This window comes from Chaetura pelagica, unplaced genomic scaffold (genome assembly GCF_000747805.2).
Source record: "Chaetura pelagica isolate M959 unplaced genomic scaffold, ChaPel_1.0 scaffold159, whole genome shotgun sequence".
In the NCBI taxonomy this organism is placed as follows: domain Eukaryota; kingdom Metazoa; phylum Chordata; class Aves; order Apodiformes; family Apodidae; genus Chaetura; species Chaetura pelagica.
In genome coordinates, this window is record NW_009954555.1 from 788,561 (window position 1) to 803,535 (window position 14,975).

Here is a 14,975-nt window from a genome sequence, read left to right on the forward strand (position 1 = left end):
CCACGTGACTCCAAAATTGGATGGCTTACTCAAAGCACACTGGCATTGCTAACAGCTAAAACTCATACCACTCCAAGCAACATTCCTATCTATGGTAAAGTGCCTGACGCATCAGCTTCCCATCTGTTCACAGCCCTCAAGAAGTGCAAGATATCACAGGGAAGTCTTTAATTTAGAATATAATCCCAAAACAACTCCAAATCCCAACAAAACAACAACAAAAAAACACACTCCCTCCATTATTTTAAAAAATGTATCAATCTTCATTAAAATGTTATTGACAATAGCAAAATTATAATGTAAAACTCTGCATATAGTGAGGAAATAATCTTAAGACCTCTCTTTTCTATATACACAAAAGAGCTTCTAGGAGAAGGTGAAAAAAGGAAAGCTGCAATAATTCTAGATCATACCTTGAGAATTGGTAAGTAATATTCTTCCCAGATCTACAACAACTAACACTGGATCCACAAATTTGAAATCATCAGGAAAGATCACCTGAGGGGCAGAAATATCAAGGCACACAGTCCAGCTTTTGCTGTTTTCCTGAAAGTTAAGAAGAAAGAAGTAGTAACTCACAAGAAATAGCTTCCTTTCACACACACAAAAAACCCTCAACCTGTCAAATCAATCTAGTTAGCCCCTTTTTCACCTGAAGAGTTAACCTTCACAAACCAGCCATCCTGAAGTTTGGTAGCTTGTTAAACCACAGTTACAGCCAATGAATAGATATTTTCAGCAGGTGAAACACCCTGTGCTGAGATGGATGCAAGGACTCCCCATCTCAGAGCTGAGGAGACTGGACCAGTCTGCATAGCCAAGAGAAGGCATCTACCTTTTCCATGACATTAGATGGGATAAATCTTTGTCAAGGCTACCCATAAACACAACATGCACTAGGTTGTGTTGTATTAAATATCAAACCATTTCTTTCTCAGAACAAGTATTTTTTCATTTCCATGAAAACAGTATGAAAAAATATCTTGTATGAATATAGCCAACTCCAAAGTCAGGTATTAATGACACATATATATACTAATATTACTTGAAAACTAAAATTTAAGGAAAACCACACAAAGGTGGAATAATTTTTTCATTTAGAAAATATTATTTAAATAAATTACACAAAAATATAATAATTTTGAGATAACAGAGCTGCAATGCAAGCTGGAGCCAGTAAGCAAAACTGTCCTGTACTTGACCTTTTTTTTTTTAAGCTTAAGCTACTCTAAACAGCCCGACGCCTCTATTTCACATGAAAATACAAATGAATCTTGCATAAACAATTTGTGTACTTTTTCTAGGTTACCCTAAGACAAAATTTACTAAAAGAAAGCTGCTAAAACCTTGCAGAGATTAGTTGGTACTAGAAAAGATTAAATTATTCAAAGACATGCAGAGACAAAACATTTCACAGCTCAACTTCCCACTGCACCACAGAACAGATCATCCTACAGTTGTACTTTTTATGAAGGAAATTTACATGACATAGATCTCTTCCAATCCTTTTTAACATACCCTCACACACCATACAGCTCAGCGAGATTTTAAGTAGGTCTAATTTTATTTACAAGTTCCACTGTACTTTCTTTTTAATTTTTCTGCATTGTTTTCCTAGTGGAACAGGAAAGAAGCAACAATTTTGGAAGCGAGGACCTTTACTTTTGATGCAAAGGACACCAATTTCCCTTTCACTTTTACTCTGCTAGCTATGGACACCTGTGCTAAGAACAGAGAGCCACGTGACTCCAAAATTGGATGGCTTACTCAAAGCACACTGGCATTGCTAACAGCTAAAACTCATACCACTCCAAGCAACATTCCTATCTATGGTAAAGTGCCTGACGCATCAGCTTCCCATCTGTTCACAGCCCTCAAGAAGTGCAAGATATCACAGGGAAGTCTTTAATTTAGAATATAATCCCAAAACAACTCCAAATCCCAACAAAACAACAACAAAAAAACACACTCCCTCCATTATTTTAAAAAATGTATCAATCTTCATTAAAATGTTATTGACAATAGCAAAATTATAAGGTAAAACTCTGCATATAGTGGGGAAATGATCTTAAGACCTCTCTATTTTCTATATAGACAAAAGAGCTTCTAGGAGAAGGTGAAAAAAGGAAAGCTGCAATAATTCTAGATCATACCTTGAGAATTGGTAAGTAATATTCTTCCCAGATCTACAACAACTAACACTGGATCCACAAATTTGAAATCATCAGGAAAGATCACCTGAGGGGCAGAAATATCAAGGCACACGGTCCAGCTTTTGCTGTTTTCCTGAAAGTTAAGAAGAAAGAAGTAGTAACTCACAAGAAATAGCTTCCTTTCACACACACAAAAAACCCTCAACCTGTCAAATCAATCTAGTTAGCCCCTTTTTCACCTGAAGAGTTAACCTTCACAAACCAGCCATCCTGAAGTTTGGTAGCTTGTTAAACCACAGTTACAGCCAATGAATAGATATTTTCAGCAGGTGAAACACCCTGTGCTGAGATGGATGCAAGGACTCCCCATCTCAGAGCTGAGGAGACTGGACCAGTCTGCATAGCCAAGAGAAGGCATCTACCTTTTCCATGACATTAGATGGGATAAATCTTTGTCAAGGCTACCCATAAACACAACATGCACTAGGTTGTGTTGTATTAAATATCAAACCATTTCTTTCTCAGAACAAGTATTTTTTCATTTCCATGAAAACAGTATGAAAAAATATCTTGTATGAATATAGCCAACTCCAAAGTCAGGTATTAATGACACATATATATACTAATATTACTTGAAAACTAAAATTTAAGGAAAACCACACAAAGGTGGAATAATTTTTTCATTTAGAAAATATTATTTAAATAAATTACACAAAAATATAATAATTTTGAGATAACAGAGCTGCAATGCAAGCTGGAGCCAGTAAGTTGGCAAGAAGTCATCTCATTAATCACAACAGATCCACAGCACAAAAATGGATTGTTTGACTTCAAAAGGAGTACTAGAATAACACATGCAGAATTCCCACTTTCTTAAAAACACCACACAAATTAACAACAAAAAAACCCCACTCTTCAGAGCTTCAAATCCTAAAACATAGAGCAAAAAAATCCTACATAAACATTTTGGGGGCAAAAACTTACAATGAAGTCTCCTACTAGCAACCGATCAATAGTTTGCCGGATTTCAGCTTTTGTTTGCATTTTCAGCTTGTTGTACTGTCTCCTGGCAGCTTCAGCTACTCTTGCCTCTAGCTCAGATTGGTAGCCAAAACCTGCACAAGGAACACAAAACTGACTAGGTATCATTTTGTTCATCTGTTCTTGAATCAGGAAAAAAAAGAAAAGATAACAAAAGAGAAGATCTTTTTAAAATTTTAGCAGTAAAATATAGGAAAGCAGCAGCTGAAAGCCACTGGCTGTACACATGAGGCTGGTTTACAGAAAAAAAGGAAAAAAGAAAGTGTCTAAGCACAAAACAATCCCACCAATAAAAACCTTTCCAAACCTTTTTCTGGTCTTTATTCGACAGACCTTCAATCTGAGTTACTAAATCTGAGGGGTGATAAGCATAGCAAGAGAGGAAATTCTGACTAAACATTCAGAAGTTTCTGGAATGTGTAGGCAGTCTTTTTTTGGTTGGGTTGTTGGTTTGTTTTCAACTTGACTTCTAAAAGTTATGGAATATTCTCATCTTCTGAGAAAAGGTATCATCCACATCATTATACTAGATAACGAAAATCTTCTGGTATTTGCCAAAATCAACAGAAATTAATTGGTACTTTAAGAACATACTTATTCTGACCTCTCACCTCCTCAGAAACTAACTTCAATAACTAAAATTGAAAAGGAATGCACTTTATAATGTTACAGGTTCAGGTAGTAGACCCCTACAATTTGCTGACCGTAGAAGCTTAGGGAACCAGTATGGTTCAGCATCTAAAAAACAAGGTACCTCAAGCAACTGTAGCCAAGGTCAGACTCAATTTAACCTCCAGAAGTCATACTGCAGGAATTAGAACAATTTCCCCTGTATCTTTACTATAGAAAATATTGTGCTTTTTAACTGTCCTCCCAAAAAGCCTCCTGTTTTCCATCAATTTGAAGGAGAGATTACAGAAATAGGCCTCCTTATTTATGAATTTCAATTCAGGCAGCGTGAACATCCACCATGTGGTAGAGCAGCAACTTGAAATGTTAATGTTAATGTTCAAGGAGTCTGCCCAAGCAAAATCAATTGATTCAATTAGACAAAGAAATAACAAAAAAATCACCCAGAGAAGACTCTAGAGTATTGCCCAATTTGAATTTAAAGTGGGGATTCTTTGATTAGTGCTTTATATTTTTAAAAACAACAACAAAAAAAAGAGATAAAAGTGTAAAAAATAGATATAAACCCCAAAACCCTCCATCCCACCAAAAAAACACATTAAAGGTTAACCTGAGGTATGAACCCTTCCCTTGTAGAAGAAGTCAGCTACTTTCTTAATGGCTTGTGGATTGTAAATAATATTTAGAGGTCTGGTACTGACTTCCAGGCGCCTCTCAAAATTGCTGTGGATTGGATTTCTTTCATAAAGCATCTCAAACACTGGGGCATCAGGATCTGCAACTGAATAGCAGATGAGTTACAAAAAGTAGTTGTAAAAGAAAACAAAACTAACAAATGGACAAAAGCAAAAAACAAACCCCAAGAAATTTAATAATTTTTAATTGATACTACTAGCAAAGTAGTACCTGCTCAAAAATTCTTTAGTAACAGAAAGCAAGTAATATTATCAACTTTTACACTCAACAGACTTCATCATATTTGTACATACAAAAACATTTTCAGAACTGGGATTCTAATGTTCAAATCCTAACATTTTTTTTTCTCAAACCAAGACAAAAAGCAAGTGCAACTCCTACTGTCTTAAAACACATTTTTTCTTACTCACTTTCTCCAAAGTCACCTTGCTCACATCCTTCTGTCTGAGCAAAGGTTCTGTGATTTTATCTCTACTGTTTACAACAAACATTTGCATGCACTCAAACTCTAGGCACTCAGCTTTGAAATTTCTGTCTTGTAGGAATTATCTCATATGCTTGTTATCATCAAACATAAATGAAATCTTTACCAGTGTGCTGATTAGTCATTTCTGATGACAAACTCTGGAGTCCAAAGAAAGACATGCAGCCAACCTCTTTTTGCTGACAAGAATTCCAAAGAAAAACATGATTAAAATAAAATCCACCAAGCCACTTGAGAAGCCTAGAAGTCTTAAATTATTATGTGCATTTTTTCCCTGATGTAGCCAAACACAAGAATCAAGCATGACCAAGAAGCTCACACTTATCTACTCAAGTCACAGACAGACCGAAGTGCAAATTTCAGACAGTTCTCTACAAATTAGGAAGTACAAAATACATGGGAAATTCTCATGGAATTAGATTCAAATTTTGTTTGCTCAGAAGATATTTCTGAAATCTTTTCAGCAATTCATTAGGAAGAAAATTTTTAAAAGCTTTGTACTTCTGCTTTTGGTGTAAAAGCTTTTAGTGCATTTTTAGCGTAACACATGAAATAAAACCTCACTTGGACCAAGGAGCTTTATAGGAAAAAATCACTAATTAAGCAGCAAAGCCCATTGCTTCAAAAATAAAATTTTGTTCAACAGACTATCTTCTTCCCAACACATATAACTATTCTCTTAAAGTTATAAGCATACAAGGCAAAAAATGAAGAGTTCTACAAATGATCCTTGGAAAGGGAGGGGGAAAGTAAGTTCAACAAGTGGAAATTTTTCTTCAAGACTTTTGTGTTCTCTTTCTGAGAGAAAACCCAGTAAAACATGCACTGAGTTTTGGAACATAACTATTTTCACACACATTTATGCATCCTACATGGTAACTTTTAGCTTTTTTTCACTTACAGGATTTGGGAACACAAGAACAGGAAATATGGTCCCTTCTGTTGCCAAATCCCTCAGAAAAAGACCACCAAGCTGAACTTTGAGAAGGGAAGAATTTCTGCGAGGGAGGGATTCTGCTAAGATCTTGACACCTGGAATATAAATACATAAAATACTTTTATTGCTTTTAGTACACAGCACAGGTTTTATTTAAATTTTGCAGCTAACAAATACTGTCCAACGAACAAGTCTTTCAGAAATGTTAATATATTTATATATTTATTTCTAGGAAAGAAATTAAACATGGGAATTTTGAATACATTACAATGATAGTGAAACGCAGTTATCTTCCTCTCATGCCTAACAATGTCTAAAAGTAGATTTCTATGTTGGAATCACTCATTGATTTGAATAAAGAAACTTATTTTCACTTGATACATCAATTTCTGCAAGCTGTTTTCACATTTTCGTTTCGAAGTTTGTTTCAGTATAGTAAGTTAAAGAATGAAAAATCAAAGCAAGGTCTGAAGGCAGACAAAGCTCTGGTCTTTTCTCAGAAAGAACACACATTGACTTCATACCTGAAAACTCCAGCTGCATAAAAGCAATCTCCTCAGCATGTACCACCTTCTTCTTCTTATGCAACAGAGTGAAAGAGCCACCCTGCAACTGTAGATTGAATTTAGCAAAAACATGATCTCTCTTCGTAAAGGTATTCATGCTAGAAGCATCTGCAGCAGGATCAAAAAATTCATCTGCACCTAATTTAAAAAAAACCACACAAAAAGGCCTTAAATTTCCAGCAGGCTACTGAAGAATAAAAAAGCTTATCTGAATTTTAAAATAAATATTTCCCCAGCTGCTCTCTAACAAGTTACTAAGTTTAGAAAGGCTCTGCCGCCTAGGTGCATCAGCTGACACATGCAGCTTTTTAACACTACAGAACCAAAGAGTCATTTCTGTTCACCCTCACCAGGTATCTAACTATGGCAGCATCAACAGCTTTCAAAAGAAACAGAACCCCCTGCATTTCCATACCTAGTATGTCTTCTGGATTCCACTGCTCCTTTGTGTCTGGCAGAAGCCCTTCAAAAGGTTCCCCTTCATATGTTTGCTGAGCATATCCATACCAACCTCCCCAACCAGGAAACCAAGACTGAAGATACTGCAGCATTCCAGTGCCACTTCCATGTGCAGATTCTCCAGCAGGGGAACCTCCATGGGATTCAGGAAATGGCTCTTTCACACTCTGGGTTTGAACATTGAGTACATACACATTACTGCTGATAAGTGAAAGAATATCACAAGCATATAAAAACATCACTATTCCATTTACTATTTACTCAGCACTCTGCAGTATACCAGCAGTACTATTTTCAACCAATACTTAGCCCTTACAGGAGAGCAGCAGCAAAGAAATAACAAAAATATAATCAGTTAACTGCTGCATAATCATATCTGAAGCCATATGGTTTCATTATTTAAATCTTAGTCTAGGAACACTAAACCAAGGATGTCATCATTTGACACCATAAAACACAGCTCTAAATTCTAGCAACTGTACTTGAAAGAGAGTCAACATTGTACTGTTACAGGAACTAGCCTGTATTTTATGCAGTGTGCTTAAAAAGCCATTTACAGTCTCATTTCTGCCATTTATTCTGGGGAAATACTCAAACACAAGCTAACACACTCCAGCAGAACAGAACACGAGTCAGAATAATTCACCTGAAGATGCCAAACATTACCCTGTATGCAGAATGTTCCTCACCTCAGCTAGCTCATGAAAGTTGTCATGAACTATCTCATACAGTATTTTCAACTCTTCATAAGTTTGCTCATCCTCTATCCGATCCATCTCTGCCTGAAAAGGGATAAAAGGTACAATAACTGCACTAGAAGAGTATTACATCTTGTTCACAAACATGTCAAGCACCTTTGCACGGAGTAAGTCAAAGATTCATAGAAAAAACATGGCAATTAATGACAGTATCCAAGTGCCTAAGCACATAAACAGCTGGCAGTGACACCGACATTCCCCCATATTACAAATTAAGTTTATTTGCATTGTGAAATACATTTTTTAACACTTCTCATGGTAAAAATTCCTTCCCCAACCACATCCTCTTGTCATGCATCAGAAGAAAGATTTGCAGCACAAAATTTAAGCCATGGAAAATAACCTAATTTAACAGAATGCCTAGCTTAGCCAAAGCAAAAGATAATTCCGTCTTGAGTAAATTAGGACAATGTAGTATTCAAATCCAGTTCCTTAGACATGTTGTCTTCTTTGTACAAATTAAGAAGTTGTTTGTGGAAGCTTATGATTCACCCAAGTTCAAACAATGTATCATGGAATAAGAAAGCAAAGGACATTTTTCTAGTCCTATGGTATTGCTTTTGTTACATTTCACAGCTCTGCTGAAGACCACACAAGCTATATGAAAGGAAAACTCTCCCACTTTCTCAGGTACTTTATGTCCAGTACATTGAACTACTCTGTGGGGAACAGTCCATCTTCTTTCCCCCACATAAGACTAAACAAAGAATGCCTTTCAAGTCAGCAAAGCGAGAGTGATGCCTTTCCACTGATTCACTCAAGGACAGAATGAACAGGCCTCTTGCCCTACCAGATAAGTGCAGAGCAAAGAAGCAGCACAAAGGTTGTGATAGCTCGCAGAAATATAAACAATAGATTAAAAACTGCTCCTAACAAAATATGTACCTGGCCCATGGTGATTGGCTAATTCAGACAGTACTTTCTCGAACAGTGGTCTCTGGTCCATAAAAAGAGAGCAGAACCTGCTCTGTTTCCTGCCTGCCTGGGACAAGACCCCGCTGCAGCACCTGAACCTGCGTGAGTGCCACTCCGCTGCGAGGAGAAGTGGAGAAGGGGGTGCGCCTGTGCCCGCTCCCGGGGACCCTGCCTGCCCAGCCTGGACTGAACCAGACCGGAGAAGCCTGCCCAGCCTGCATCTGCCACAAAGCCACGGGACCAGAGCCCTGCCAGCAGCAGGAGGGGGTCACCCCGGTTACTGGGACGCAGGCTCCCCTGCAAATCTCCAGCCGAGCCTGCCAGCACTTCTGACAACTGCGCTACGGAAGGAAGGAGGGTAAATATAAACACACGTACACACACACACATACACACTCTTTTTACTTTATTTACTGGGCTCAACTCCTACCCTTTCACTCCATTGATTTACACCTCTCCTTCGGAGTGTGCCTTCACAAACCTTAGTGCCTTTGAATCCCTTTTCCAATATACGTACCTAGTTAACCTCTCCTGAACCTTGCTCCCTTAGTTTGTACTGTCCCTTAATAAATTGATTAATTGCAAACTAAACATTGGTCTCAGTAACAATTTGTGAGCGTGGTGGGAGGGTACTTTAATCTACCCTCCTAAAAACGAACCCTCAGTGGCCATTCCTCTGGGAGAGGTGGACGCTCGGGCTTTTTAACAAACCTCTCCTCACTGGGGGGGGAAGTCGCAAAAACATCCTGACAGCCGGTAGCCCCCCGGTACCGGCTCCCCACAAACTCCTACAGCTTATGACTAAATAACACAAGTAAGGATTACATACAATTTACAAATCAATAGATTCACACCTGTAATTAAGACAGGTGAGGTACATGCTGTCCCAAACTGATTTAATAAAAAAGTCCCAATACATCTAAAGATAAACAGCAGCTAATTATAGTCCAGAGGGTTTTCTTCTTCTTCTTTCTGAAGCAGGACACAGGTTCATTACTGGGGCACTTTCCTGCTAAATTCTTCATCCTAAAATCAACAGTGGAAAACAAGAAAAAACAACAAAGCACCCCCAAACACACCATCAACTAGCCACAACCTTCCACACATCTCAACCATATGGGTAACCTGACTTGCTTCTGATATTTAAACAGTTTTTGAGTCTATAGAGAAGATGGGTTAAGAAAGTCTGTCAGACTGACATGAGCATTCTATCAGAGTTCATGCTATTTTTGGTGAAAACCAGTTACAGCTCAAAAAAAGCCAGCTTTTTGCACAGCAAAACAAAACACAAGAACCCTGCCACGCACACACCTCCCACAGGCCCAGGTTTCAAGCACTAAAAACTCAGAAGACAGACGGTTCAGTGGAAACGTTCTGCAGTAAATCTGAAGACATTTCTAAACTAGAACAGATTTTAAATTTGGGAAGATGAAACAAATGAAATGTAAGATGATTCATCAACACTGTAGAAAACTCAAAACTAAATACCTGCTCTGTGTTGGAGAGTGGCTCCCCCTTCAACTTGCTGTAATACATGTCAGTGTAAGACACTGCATCTCGGGCCCGGTGCAACGCAAACTCCCAGGTGGAACGTTGTCTCTGCTCTCTGATCTCTGAAAGATTTGCATTCAGAGCAAAGATCCACCACTCTCGGCAGCTGGAACATTTGAAAATTACTGTATTACCAATATTTTCAAAAAAAAACCCCAAGTCCATGATTAACTGGTGAAAGGTCCAGGAGAGGTTCAGTGAAAAAATGAGGGTGACTGGTCAGAACAAGCATCAGTATTAGAGGCAGCATTTATGGGCTAGTTCTACAAATTGAACACAATAGTGCTCTGCAAAGTGCCCACCATTTCAGTGGGATTTACTATAGCTGTTCTCTATCAGGCAAAAACACAAAAATGTTGAGTTACACAGACCTCTGGTCTGAACTGATACCATCTTTCTTACTTACCAATAAAAGAAACTTAACAGCAGCACTTTCCACAAAGAATATTTCAGAACACCACAGTGTGCACATGGGGACAGAACCTCCCATTTACTTTCAGTTCTTGGAAACTATGTAATGCTTCTATGTAAGAAGCATTTAAAGCCTCAGGTAAAAATAATTTTATTTAAACTTTGAAGTATATCTGATTATTTAAAACTGAAGTAAAGGACAATTGTAAAAACTGAAACTCTAATATATTATTATCTTCTACCTTTTTGTATTTGTCTTCTCTCTAGGCTCCCAAGTTTAGTTTTTAATGTCATATAAACAACACCACATATGTAGATATACTTACTTCTCTGCTACTGTAACCTTTGGTCTCCATTTCCTGAATTTAAGCTGTCGTTCCTTTCTAGCCAGTTCCTTTAAAAATCCCATGATCTGCTGATATTGCATCTGTTAGTAAAACAACACACAGATCAATTATGCAATTTGGGAGTGCTTTCCAAAGCAAAGCAGAGTTAAAAACAAAACAAAAAAACCCCAAACAACCACAGGCTTAGCTTATCTGCATCAATGGCTTGCATATGGCTTCAGAATTAAGATTAATGCTAATCATAATTCATGATATGGTTCTCCATTGTCACATATCTTTTCCCAGTAGCTAATGTGTGACAATCAATTTACAGGCTTCCTTATTTACAAACACACAGAATTAAATCTTCCATGTCAGACTATGAACCAAAATATCAGCCACTACTGAACATTCTGTAGTAGATTTAGGTGGGACATTAGGAAGAAATTACTTAGTGTGAGGGTGATGAGACACTGGAACAGGTTGCCCAGGGAACCTGTGGCTGCCCCATCCCTGGAAGTGTTGAAGGGCAGGTTGGATGGGGCCTGGAGCAACCTGGGCTGGTGGGAGGTGTCCCTGCCCACACAGAGGGGTTGGATCTAGATGATCTTTAAGGTCCCTTCCAACCTAAACCAGTCTGGGATTCTATGCAATACTCCCTCCTATTACTACAACAACCAATGTAAGTCTTTTTGCAATAATCAGTTGCAGTAAAGCAGTCACAGAATTTGTAATGTTTGGTTGTAAAACAAACAACTTCTTTAGTATATCCCTTCAGTTGCCTCTAAAACAAAATCTTTAAGAAAGTATTATTTTAAGGTACCATCATTCATATTTAAGCAGTTACAAACACTACCAGAGTTTTGTGACCCTTACAGGTATTTCACTGCTTGAATCAGCAACTAGATAATTCAAGGTGGCTTTTTACCAGCAGAATCTTCAGAAGCGCTGGCAGACAAACATCTGCAGCACGTGGGAAGGAAAAAAATACACTCTGTCAAACTACCAGCTTAAATATGCAGACATTGCAATAACCAAAAAGTAAAGAAATATCTTCTTTAGTCAGCTATTTTGTTAGAAACTGACCATAAAGCAGAGGGCAAATACAGCATATAAATAGCGAAGCCATCATGAAGACTAATTAGCTTGAATACCTAATGCAGCCCGAGAGAGTGAGCAGCACACAGTTCATGGTGGCCTCACTTACCCTGCTTGTCTGTTCCAGATCCTGTTAAATTAAGATGGTTGGTACTTACTTGTGAAAGCTTCAAGGGTATGGTCTCAAGCTGAATGTCACACTCAAGCCGTGGCGTCTGGCGTGACCTTAAAGGCTCCTTAGAACAATTTCTCTTAAGAAGAGCAGAAGTGCATACAGGTTCCATGATGTAATTATGATTACGACTTTCCATACTTTTATCCATCGCTTCCTGTGGGTTACAAGCAAGTTTATTCTATAAGAAATGAATGTACAATACTCATCAGGATGCCAAGGTTTCAAATACTAGAATACACTTTATTACCATGGCAGTCCATGAAAAATATATCTTATAAACATGTTCTCTCTTCAAAGGTGAAACAAAACATTTTACAGCACAGTCTTTTTGGGTTGCACATGTATCCTATCATCATAGCATGAAACTATAAACTTCTGGTGCTCTTAAAAACACCAGATCAAATAAATTCTAAGTCAGTTACATCTGCAGTACAGAAAGGAGACCACTACCAACAACAATCTCTTTCTTATGTAAATCTCTCTCTTGCACCTGTAGCTGACTAGGAGGCAGGTCACCCAGTAAAGTGCAGCTGGTATCCCAATAAATGCTGAAGTCGGCAACATCCAACTGTTTTTTCCGCATCAGCTTCTCAACCTGAAGTAGAAAAAGTGGAATAATGTCAAGATCACACACCATTTGCCATGTAGGTTTTAGTTCTACATATTCAATAAACAGTATGAAATGCCCAGAATCAATTTATTACAAGAAGTGGATTATTAAAAGGTCATACATTTTATTAACTATTGACTAGCCCCCATAAAACACAGCATCACATCTTAGCTGCCATGAGTTCTTGTCCAAAAAGTTATACTTACGGGTTCAAATACTGCATTTTGCATGGATACATTTTTGATGCATATGCCAAATGCAAATGGCTGCAAAGGATTTGTGACTCCATCTTCAAACCTCAAATGAACATCTTGAATTTTTAACTAGAAAGGAAAAAAAACCATTACTAGAAACAACTGTTTACATCACTAGAGTGGACAGCAGTACTATCCATGAATAATACTGAAGCAATTTAGTATTTATTTTCTGCTATTCTCCAACCAGTTTCTGGTAGTTATTTAGACCTCATAAAAATCCTATTCCTCATTTCTGTTTTTGTACTCTCTGGTTCTGTTTTCTCCTCAGGTGCCACTACAGTCCCTGCCCTTCTCCCCCAAAACAACTAGCCACTTCTATACGACAGTGTATATCACCTTGCTATTGTACTGTTACTCTTCATTGTGAAAGCAAATCAGTATTTGACAACAAAAGACTCAAATTAGTTTTATTATTAAAATCATCAGCATGACGCAGAATTACAAACTAGTAATACAAGGTGACCCAAACTGATTTTATACTGGGAAAACCTTTGAAAGAACCAAGTTACTACAGAGAATGTAGAGTCCAGGACTGAGAAAAGTATAGATACTCTCACCTTGAGCTCCTGCACCACATACATTCTTCTCAAATATATCAGCAAAAGCAAGTTTTGATAAAAACTAATCACACTCTTCTGCTTCACAAACAATTAAATTATTTTGCTGAGTTTATTCAAATATGCATAAAATCATCAGATTTCATGCAAATTAATTATCCACCCACTGTTACAAACAAAAAAAAAAGTTTGTTTTCCCCTTGGTGATGCAGGACGGAGGATTTTCCCTTTCCAGAAATTCCCATCAGGACTAGTTTAAGACTGAAGTTACAAAGGTTCAATCCAGTACGGGACTCTCCTCAGCCAAACATCTACCTTTGATTTACACATTTCTTTTCTGAGGACTATACAATGTGAAGCACAGCGGACACAGGCAATTCTTAACAAGTGGGAAAAGCTTCACAATACAAAGGCTTACTTCGATGTTTTCTACAATTCTTGTGACCACAGATGCAGTAACTGAGTACCAGTAAGATTCCCCTTTCTGTTGTCGTTCTTTCTAAAAGAGAAAATAGGGATAAGCATTAATCACAACTCTAACACCAGCTCAGGAAATGACATACTTTGTGATGCTGAAATTACTGTGACCAGGGAGAAAGAAAATAAAAGGATGGTTTTAGTATCTCCAACATACGTGGGACACCAACATGACAGGGGTGGGGCAGAAATTGCACTATGACAACATGTATGAATCAAACTGTAACTTAGCTTCCTATGCAATTTTTTCTCCTGCTAGTTAGGAGGCTTAAATACAATCCATCTACCACAGCTGTTTCTTCACCATGAAAGATTAGTTTGACTCACTTTCCATTTTTCTTCGAGTGCTAGAAGAAGGGCTTTCTTGTATTCTCTTTCTTGCAGCTTCTCCCTTTCCTCATCAAAATCTTCTTTTTTCTCTGGTGCACCAATTAAGTGCAGTTTTGAGATAGATATCACCCATGGATCCACATGTGGGCGATAAAAAGGTATCTGTAGTGTTATTTTGCCAATGAAACCTAGATAAACAAAACAGAGATGCCATCAGATTCTGGTGCAAACTTGTTTTATTACCCTTGGAAAACCTGAGAGAAAAAGGAGTGCAAGAAGCAAGCTAAACTAGAACTGGGTAACCTGAAAACCAGGCTTCTTCCTTTGTTCAAGCTTCTGACTCACAGGTAAACTTTCTTCTAAAATAGGCAATACTTCCTGCTCATAAATATTTGTGCTGCACACACAAGGAAAATACAAACCTGCCTTTACTTCAAATGGTAATTCCAGTTCCTTCAAGGCATCTTTCTTTAGTGGCAAGTTTTCCAATTCAACAGCACCTACACAAAGCAGGAAAAAGACAAGTCTGTTAAATAAAACTACA

General features: G+C 37.8%; 1 protein-coding gene across 2 annotated transcripts in view; it reads right to left on the bottom strand.

Moving 5' to 3' along the window:
* VPS13D (vacuolar protein sorting 13 homolog D (S. cerevisiae)) overlaps positions 1–14,975 on the bottom strand; it is a 104,119-nt gene that overhangs the window by 88,084 nt on the left and 1,060 nt on the right. For both annotated transcript variants that reach the window (XM_010005122.1, XM_010005121.1), the window contains exons 2-17: positions 14,854–14,931; positions 14,429–14,619; positions 14,043–14,123; positions 13,017–13,133; positions 12,691–12,795; positions 12,184–12,354; positions 10,928–11,028; positions 10,128–10,296; positions 7,656–7,748; positions 6,923–7,133; positions 6,466–6,645; positions 5,906–6,036; positions 5,111–5,183; positions 4,435–4,605; positions 3,138–3,268; positions 2,154–2,286 (exon numbers count right to left, since the gene is read on the bottom strand). In XM_010005122.1, coding sequence (XP_010003424.1) covers positions 2,154–2,286; positions 3,138–3,268; positions 4,435–4,605; positions 5,111–5,183; positions 5,906–6,036; positions 6,466–6,645; positions 6,923–7,133; positions 7,656–7,748; positions 10,128–10,296; positions 10,928–11,028; positions 12,184–12,354; positions 12,691–12,795; positions 13,017–13,133; positions 14,043–14,123; positions 14,429–14,619; positions 14,854–14,931 — 2,136 coding nt within the window. The remainder of the gene's footprint in view (positions 1–2,153; positions 2,287–3,137; positions 3,269–4,434; positions 4,606–5,110; positions 5,184–5,905; positions 6,037–6,465; positions 6,646–6,922; positions 7,134–7,655; positions 7,749–10,127; positions 10,297–10,927; positions 11,029–12,183; positions 12,355–12,690; positions 12,796–13,016; positions 13,134–14,042; positions 14,124–14,428; positions 14,620–14,853; positions 14,932–14,975) is intronic.